Below are 9,216 nucleotides of genomic sequence, written 5' to 3' on the forward strand. Positions count from 1 at the left end.
GCTGAGCCGTGCTGAAAGCCGAAGCTGGCCGAGCGGCCGGCCATTGGCCAGTCGACAGCCTGCTTCTGACAGCTGGGCGGAGCCAGCCGTGATCTTACGGCTGACTTCGGCCACTGGCAGAGAGATCAGCGTCCCTGGTTACTTGCTAACCATGGACACTGATCTCCAAACAGCTAACTCTCCCTGGTGCCCCGGGAGTCTCCTGCTCCCGGCCACCCAGGAGAGAAACACTGCTGTGTCTTTTTTTTCTTTATTCTGACACGAGCGATGTCAGAATAGAAAAAAAAAAGAAATGTTCCCATTGAAAAGCATTGGTACATTACTATTGGCTATTTCAATTTGCAATAACCAATAGTAAACTAGAATTGTACCCGCCCTCTGCTGCAGTTCTCCATCAGGTCCATCAGCAGAGGGCGGGTACAATGCTAGTTTACTATTGGCTATTGCAAATTGAAATAGTCAATAGTAATGTACCAATGCTTTTCAATGGGAATTTTTTTTTTTTCTGACATCGCTCGTGTCAGAATAAAGAAAAAAAAGACGCTCATCGGCATTCGGCTATTCACTTACTGCTGTTCGGCATCTTTAAGAATAGCCCGAACAGCAGTGAGTAGCCTGCCGGAGGTTCGGCTCAGCCGATCCAGATGTTGGATCGGCTGAGTCGAACTCCTTCTGCACTTCGGGTCGGCCAAACATGCTGAGCATATTCGGCCGACCCGAAGCCACGCAAAGCAAGCCGATGTACGGCTGATTTCAGCCGATAACTGAGCTGCAGCAGCTTAGTGAATAGACCCCTTTGTGTTTATATCGCCAATTGGCCAGTGTTTCAGTGGTACTCATACATGTAAAAATATCCTCTAGCAATTTATTTGATCACTGATCTTATTTGCTGCTTTTCAAGTTTCACCACATATCACATAATTTGTAAGATATTATTAGACATGTACTGGATCCCAATGATGAATGTGGTTTAATTGAAACAAGCTAGAGTGTAAAAACCAATTATAGTAGTAGCAGATGCCCTTTCTGGCTATAGACTTGGTAGAGTTTCATTAAATTGATCGTTGAAGCCTTTTATTTCTAGATTGCTTTAATTTAACCGGATGTATGAAAGTTTCTGAATCAAGAACTGTTCGTATTATCCACAGCAAACATAAAGGAAGCACAGCACACTGGTTACTATGGCATGTAGTTCTGCCTACAAATACTTTTTATGATAAATACCTTGATTTTCACATGTAAACACTGATTATTTTCTGCCAATAACAGAAAAACAGAAATTCCCTGGGATAGATTTAGGGCTCGTGTCGATGAACTGTGGGCTTGTGTTGATGGGGAAATGCAGCTTGCCTTTACGTGCATCCAACTTGCATTGGAAATCAGTTTGAGATGCTTCTGAGATCATTAACAGATCTTTGACAGGTGCATATGACCTGCAGTTGATCTCCTTCTCTCCTGCATTTGATCTCCTTCTAAGCTGCATCAACCTGCTTCAAGTTGCTTTTATGTTACCGTTGACTTATATTGGGAGAGAAGCAGTTCTGGCACAAACAAAATTCCACTGACAGACTGTTACTTTTTTTCACCAGACTCCCCAATACTGTAATCCATAAAAAAACTTTTGTATAGAAAAAAAAAAAAAAAAACCGAATAACAACCTGTGTGTTCCATGTCTTGTCAAGAGGATGTCATAAGATGTGCGTTCTTGGAAAGGCACCTATTTAACTCCCCTTAAATTGATTCTAAATGAACTTAAAGTTTATTTAATGCCAATATATTGTTTTATTTTGGTTAGAGTGTGGATGTTTTCATACCCTTGCCATGTTTGTATTGCTACCTGTGTCCTTATTGGGAGATTTTCCTTTGCTTTTTGTCCTGGTGGCTACAGGCACTGAGACAGAAAGTAATTGGAAATCCCAAATTTTACATTTGTTACCAGAACAGGAATGGAAGCAAAATCATAAATGGGGGCACCTGTTACGGAGACAACTGTTTTAGAGTGAATTTATTCAGAGATGTCATCTTACTTCCTTTTGTGAGTACCGGAGAGGAATTGAAGGGAGATCTCTTCAACAAAGCAGAGACATAAATAACAAAACAACAACTTACAGGGTTTTAACCCTTCCCTACTTAATCCAAATCCCTATCCAAAACTAAGAAACAACGTTTTTGCTTTATACTTTAAGGTAATGTGGGTGCAGACAAAACATTTGGGTGGTGCTGTTTTACAGAAATATTTGATCTTTTTATTAGTTATCACTCAACACTTTGATTAGGTCGGAATTCACATATGCTTTCTATAAACAGAATAGGTTTTTTTTTCAGGCGTACAAAGATAAAAATAAAGAATCAGTGCTTGGTCTGGCTTCAAGTAAAGCTGTACAGAATTTGCTCAGCAGCTACAGATTTGAGCTTGGCAGCAGAAGCACAGGAAGAGGGCTGGCAGGAGATGTTGTAAATGAATCCTGACATGCTGTTTGGTCGAGGGGTCATCCCTCATTAGAAAGGACTGACATTTCTCTTTAAAGGCTTTGTAAACAGGGCAGCACCCAACAAATAGAGCTCCCATAAAGTCAGCAGTGTTATGTGTGCAGAAAGAATAAAAGTGCCTTTTTACTCTTAGCCTGTTTATTGAGGTTTTGGCAGAATGTTCCCTCAATCCCTCACTTTTGCTCCCGACTTCTTTCCTGTTTTGCCAGGGTAGAAACAGAAAGATTTGTGGTTTACATTGGGTAAGTGTAACAACCTGTGTGAACTGAGTGAATAATGACTGAGCCTCATTTAACTTTCAATGTTTAAAAACTTTTGATGGACAATACATATGCGTGAAGATGAAATGCACACTTTTGCACACCCTTGCATGTCTATCATACCTATGCATGTCTATCTATGTCTGTTGGAGAAAATTGAACTGTGCTATATAGTGTTTTTTTTTTTACTTCCCCTGGATCAACTGTGAGTAACTGTGGACATAGGGTTCTGTTTACGGAGTTTTCCTACTTATAATTTTTCCCCCTCTATTGTTTGAACTCGATAGACTTTTGTCTTTTTTCACCCTGACTTACTGTGTAATTATGTAACTATCAGTGTGATCACTACTTGCAGGCTCTGTTTAGGGTGATTTGTATTGTTCACTAAAACAAAGCACAAAGGGCACAGTGCAGAAATATATATGAACTAAACTCAATCTTTCTCGGATGTAAGTGCACTACACTATAGTTGGCTAGCTTGGTTTGCATTTGGTTGTGCCCTATTCAACAAGTTCAGAGGATATCTGTTTGTGGAACATATAAGTTCTTTAGGGTTAATATACGAGAAGTGTGTTTGTTTGTAAGGCTATAATCTGATTGGTCTGATATACTGTAGTTCTGCCATCACACAATAATTTTACATATGAGGTCCATCTTCCATCTTTGCATGGGGTTCTTTTTCAATCCTCCATGCTCTTTCCACAGTTCAAAAGCAAACTGGTAATTCAAACAGCTTTCATCCATATTGGACCTATTATGTGTAATGACTGTGGTACAGACATTAGACTGCAATTGTAACCTCCTTCAGGAGAACAAGCGCCCCCCCCCCCCCCCCCCCCCCAACCCCCCCCACCCACCCCATCCTCTGTATTGAGATGGTAAATAAACTAAATTGGATTCTAAATTGGAGTCAGACTTATCGAGTTGGACACTATCTGTGAATATCACCAAGTTAGTAGGTTGTCATACTGCCCGTACAGACAAGTCTCAGGAAGGTATGTGCAAATACATAAAGCGTGGTTGTAACTGAATACACTGTTAAATTTTCATATGAACGTTCATACAAAAAATCTGGTCAGTACATTCCATTATGTCATCGGAGTATTGATGACTGTCGTTCAAAATTACTGCAGTGTACTGTAGTGTGTGCTGTATAACCCCTCAGGGAAAAAAACGCCCCCCCCCCCCCCCCCACACACACACACACTTCAAGGGTTAAATGCTTGTTTTTGTTCAGAGGAATATTACAAGTTTTACTTACTCCCAGCTGCATGACCGGCCCCCCAAAGCCGCTTCTCTTTGCCACTATGTAGGTCACTGGCACTCTGATGTCATCACATACAGTGCAGCGCCAGCAGTCCTGCATTGTAAGTGAGGACACTGAGGGCCCACCCACAACTGGCAGTTGCGGAGAGAGAACAGGATAGGACCATATGCTGGTGAAGTGAGGGATAAGGTAGGTAAAACTGCTTTGTAATGTTCCCCCAGAAAAAAAAATGAGCATTTTTCTAATGCACTGGGGGCCCACTGCAAAGGTAACTGTGGATTTTACCCAGAGTGCAATTTTACATTTTCTCTAAAGTGGCAAAACAGATCATGTCTCTGTAAATGAGTAAAATAAATATTGTGCCTTTTTTAATCCCTACCCTAGCTAAAATATGTTTTTGAATGGAGCAGGGAAGTATAGGATCGCCTTCAGGTTTTATTTGCTGTCTTTGTGCATGGCAGGGAGACTTCCCTTTACTTCCCCAACACAGAAAATTAAGAGGGTTATTCACTAAAGACCCGAAGGATACAGCCGTAGCTTCGGCTAATCCTTTGGCTCACTTTGGCCGCTGGAACCCTTTGGTTTAGCCGAACCAAAGGGCTGCTGTACGGGCTATTCACACTAGAATGTACAGCAGCTGAACAGCTCAGCCGAGCCAAACGCATATGCTTCGGTTCGGCTAAGCCAAAGTCAAAGCCAAAGCGAGGAGAACGCTCTGCCGAAGCAAACGTGGGGTCCCCCTAAAATTCCCAACTAGACCCTTAATCTGAGCATAGGCCTGGCAGGACAGAAAAGGGGGGGGACGAGCGTGCGCCCCCCCCCCCCCCACCCTGCACCATACCAGGCCGCATGCCCTGCGCACTGGGAGTGTGATTTTCCCCTACTCATTCACAAGGGTTCAGGGCTTGTGGGGAAGAGGCCCTTGTCCCTATCGGCACAGGAACAGGGTGCTTTTCCAGGGAGGACCCTGAAAAAGCACCCTCCCAGTGCTGAGGGCATGCTGCCTGGTATGGCAGCGAGGGGATAGGCATTTGCTCGTCCCCCCCTTTCCTGCCTGGATTAAGGATTTGGTTTGGAATTTTAGGGGGGGACCCCACATTTGTTTGCCCCCATTTTTGGGAGTGGGGTTTCTCCTTAAAATTCCTACCAGACCTACAGGGCCTGTTATGACTTTGTGGGGAACCCCACATACTTTTTTTTTTTTTTTTAACTGGGAGTCCCTCCTAACTTTCCTACCAGACCTTAAGGGTCTGGCATGGATCGGGATGGGGACCCCACACCATTTTTTTTTGTTTACATTATTTTAAATTCTGCTTGCTACCTTGGAGGTAGCGAGCAGAATAACCGAGCTGAAATTTCACTCAACGACATTTGGCTATTCTCTCACTGCCTTTTGGCTCCTATCACCTGCACAAGTGTCCTGTCAAAAGACAGGACACTTTATTGTCACCAACAAGAAGTGACATTTCAAAGCCACTAAGTATTTTCCCTCAGGCAGCAGTGACAACAGAAAATATGTCTATTAGTGAAGTGGGTACATGACCTTTTTCAGGTCATTATTTCTGTTTCTGTGATTTTAGGGAAGATTTTCCATCACTCCCTGTGTCAATGACACTCGTGATGAGGACAGGATATTAGGAGTAACCATGTACTGCTAAACAATGTCTGCAGTTGGGCTTTCATTCCCTTGATCATGTGCATTCATGAATACAGCTGGAGGAGCATTGTATTGTGACCATTTGGTCCAGGACACACAAATACCTGGAAATGTTGCTTAGTATTAAAAATTAAACTGCATTGCTACTTCACAGGTCCCAAGAGATCACAATTGAATGTGTATTTTAAATGTATTTTCTTGCTTTATACAATAAGCAGTGTTTCTTATCTCTTCGACCTGTTAAAAATGCAATTTATAAATAAAAAATCATAGGTTTTCCTTTCAGTAGTCTTAAAACGAAGGCTATGCCATTGGAAGTGATTATGTTCAGTTTCCTAATAATCTACATTTTCAGTATAGTCAGTGCGCAATCAAATGTATACATAACAACAAAGTTTGTTTACATGCAACATACTGCACAATAAGGAACTGCAAACTATATTGTGATACAAAACATTATATAGTGACACATAATATACTAGTTAATACAAATATACCAGTCAATAAAAATGTTGTATAACTGGTTTTATGCATTTATGTAGCCAGTTGTTAAGATAAATCTGACATGTCCTAAAATGTTTCTGAAGATTACAAAAACACTGAATGCTTGCAAGTGCAAGTTTTAAGCCATCATTCTGCTCTCCGCATCTCTGTGGAGACCCTTGGATCTTAGGACCATGTAGCCTCCACTTCTAGCCTAAGTTTTTTTAAACTCAATCTCTGTTTATTCAGCTATCAAATGTCAGTACTTCAGTGGGTAGTGAAGGCATGGTGTCAAAATGAACATGGCTTAATCTCGAATTTGTGGAGGCTGTATAGACAGCCTGGGCCTAGACACCAATGGAAGCCACATGATCATAGCATTCAATCTTAAGACCAACATAGATACTTCCAGGCACACGTTCCCACAACTTCAGTTCTTTTGTTACATTAGAAATATTTAGGTCTTTTTTGTATTTAGTATATTATTATATGCAACCAAATACCTATGTGTTTGATATATTTAGTTGTTCAAGTTTTTAAAAACATTTTCACAAGGTGCATTACAGTACCAAGATGCAAATAATATCAATCTTTTGGGTGTGTATCTTACAAATTGCCTCTGTGAGGCATAAAATTACGTTGTTTAAGGCAGCTGTAAAGAGAGGCATGTGACCAAGGAAAACCTTGAAATTTGTAAGTCTAGAATGGGGTATAGCTGCGATTGTCTGATCTAGAATACCCAGGCTACATAGTATTGTGTACCTTTTCCAAGTAGGAAAACACCCTGTTAATACTTTATTTTCTAGGCTCAGGCAAGTTGTCTTTGGTCGGTCATACTTTGTCATTAATCTGCTATTTCCTTATCTATGATAACGGATTGTATTATTGTTGTTTTAAATATTTCCATAGAACTAATTGTTTCCATTCAAAATACCTTCAAGGGTCAGCGCAGAGAATCAGGTTATCAAGTCTGGATTTACCAGCTGTGAGCTCACTGTACTTGGAAATGATGATCCTGGTGGGGTGTTTGGATTTTCCCCCTATTTCAGAGGCCCTCATAGTGTGAAAGTGAGTATAGTAGCTACTTAAATTGGAGCTCTCATTCATACTGTAAATAAATTCGTAGGGCACTTTTGGAAAACAAGGTAACCTTTTTATTGCCGTTAAATAAAATAACACTGTTCCTGAGCTCTGTGATGTGACCTAAAGCCTAGGCAAAGATCACATGCTCTCTGGCTATCAGAGAGAGCTAACATTGTGCTTTTGAGAGGATCTAGGATGTTCTAGGTAAGTCTGTTTACAGTACGTGTGATCCAGTGGGCAAACTACCGCCGTAGCAGCCCATGGACTCTGTGGTGGCCAATCCATGTGTGAAAATAATGTCTCATGCTCCCTGAACCACTCTTTCACAATTTGAGCCCAATGAATCCTAACATTGTCATCTTGGAATATGCCCGTGCCATCAGGGAAGAAAAAATCCATTGATGGAAAAACCTGGTCATTCAGTATATTCATGTAGGCAGCTGACCTCATTTTTATGGGGACATAACGTTGCTGAACCTAGACCTGATGAAATGATGAGGCAACCCTGGATCATAACACTGGTGACTTACTTTTTGGCCAAGCAGTGTATTTATGATATAAAAACAATTCATTAGTTCTCCTTTTCTCTCTAATGTGTCACTGCAAGAAAAGTACCATTTGTCATATTGTCATGCATATTACTTGTCAATGGTCTTAAAGTATATGTATACCGAAAACACTAAAATCTCATATAAGCTTTAACATGGTAATATAATATCAATAGTCATTTTCAATATTATTAAATCTACAGCTTTTCTGTTATAGGATGACAGCACTCTGTCTCCCAATTGTGTTCCTGCATTGTTACTCTGTCACACACAAACTTCCACAAAGGACAGCAAGTCGAATGTTTTGCTGCACATTACATGGTTGTTAATGTCAGGAAACCAATCCTGAGAAAAGCCATGCAGCCAGCGATGGAGTGTATGCATGTAGACAGGAAGTGCAAAGAGGCTGCAACAAAGGATAAAAAAGGGTTAAAACAAATATTTTATTTTTAAAACCATGGCATAAAAAAACAAAACAAAACAAAACCCATGGCATCTGTTTATGCCAGTGCTTTAACAAAAAATAAAAGTTGTTCAGTTCAGAGTTTACACCCACATATAACACTGAATGAGCTAAGAGTATGGAGGCTACCTGACTGGAAATAAGGATCAATAACTGTGACATATCAATAGTTTATGGGTATTCATGTTATATCAATCAATATATAATATATGGTTTAAATCTGACATTGTAAGAAGGTGTATTGTGTGCCTTTGATCCCTAGGAAGGAGATTCTGTTGAGCTTAGAATTTCTCGATCCAGAGGTGCTCTTGTCAAACAGTTTCTGCGCTACACCATTGAGCCAAAAGACAGCAACGAATTCTATGGAAATACAGGCATTCTGGAGTTCCAGACTGGTGAAAAGGAGATTGTAATTACATTGTTAACAAGGATGGACGGGATACCAGAGGTATTAGACATTTTTACTTACTGACTGCACTTCTTTCTGAATGCTTTGTGCTGGGGTTAACTTTGTGCACAACTAACACTTAAAGAGTTGAAGGAATGGTTGTATACACTGCCATGTCCTACAAAAGGAGCAATACATGATTAAGTGGTTATTAAGAAGCTGTGAACCACTATTCAGATCACAGAGGATTGATAATGGTGTGAAAATCCTCTGACACCTATTTAGCATAAAGCACCAATCATTTGCCAATTACACCACTTTGCAATGCACAGAGCAGAGGCTGAGACTCTGGGCCCTTTTGTTGCTAGCTTCTCGTAGAACATGTGAGATGCATGTGAATTTCAGCTACAGTGTACTTCAATGTCTTTGCTGTTACGGATGAAGCTTTACGAACATCATCTCTGCTCAAATTTATAGCACATTATTTACATCCCTGCAAGAAAAATAATGCAGTGCATTTAAGGATGCTGTGAAACCCCCCTGCCCACACATACACACACAAACACACATATATATA

The 9,216-nt window shown here is 40.6% G+C and overlaps 1 protein-coding gene across 1 annotated transcript in view; it reads left to right on the forward strand.

Annotated features, from left to right (window-relative positions):
* Nucleotides 1-9,216, forward strand: part of ADGRV1 (adhesion G protein-coupled receptor V1) — a gene marked incomplete at its 3' end in the record, with an annotated part of 181,443 nt that overhangs the window by 32,537 nt on the left and 139,690 nt on the right. Inside the window, exons 11-12 of the mRNA XM_018559232.1 lie at nucleotides 7,099-7,225; nucleotides 8,514-8,699. Of these exons, the coding sequence (XP_018414734.1) occupies nucleotides 7,099-7,225; nucleotides 8,514-8,699 (313 nt within the window). The remainder of the gene's footprint in view (nucleotides 1-7,098; nucleotides 7,226-8,513; nucleotides 8,700-9,216) is intronic.

The sequence above is a fragment of the Nanorana parkeri genome, unplaced genomic scaffold, assembly GCF_000935625.1.
Source record: "Nanorana parkeri isolate BGI_ZX_2015 unplaced genomic scaffold, ASM93562v1 scaffold384, whole genome shotgun sequence".
Taxonomy (NCBI): domain Eukaryota; kingdom Metazoa; phylum Chordata; class Amphibia; order Anura; family Dicroglossidae; genus Nanorana; species Nanorana parkeri.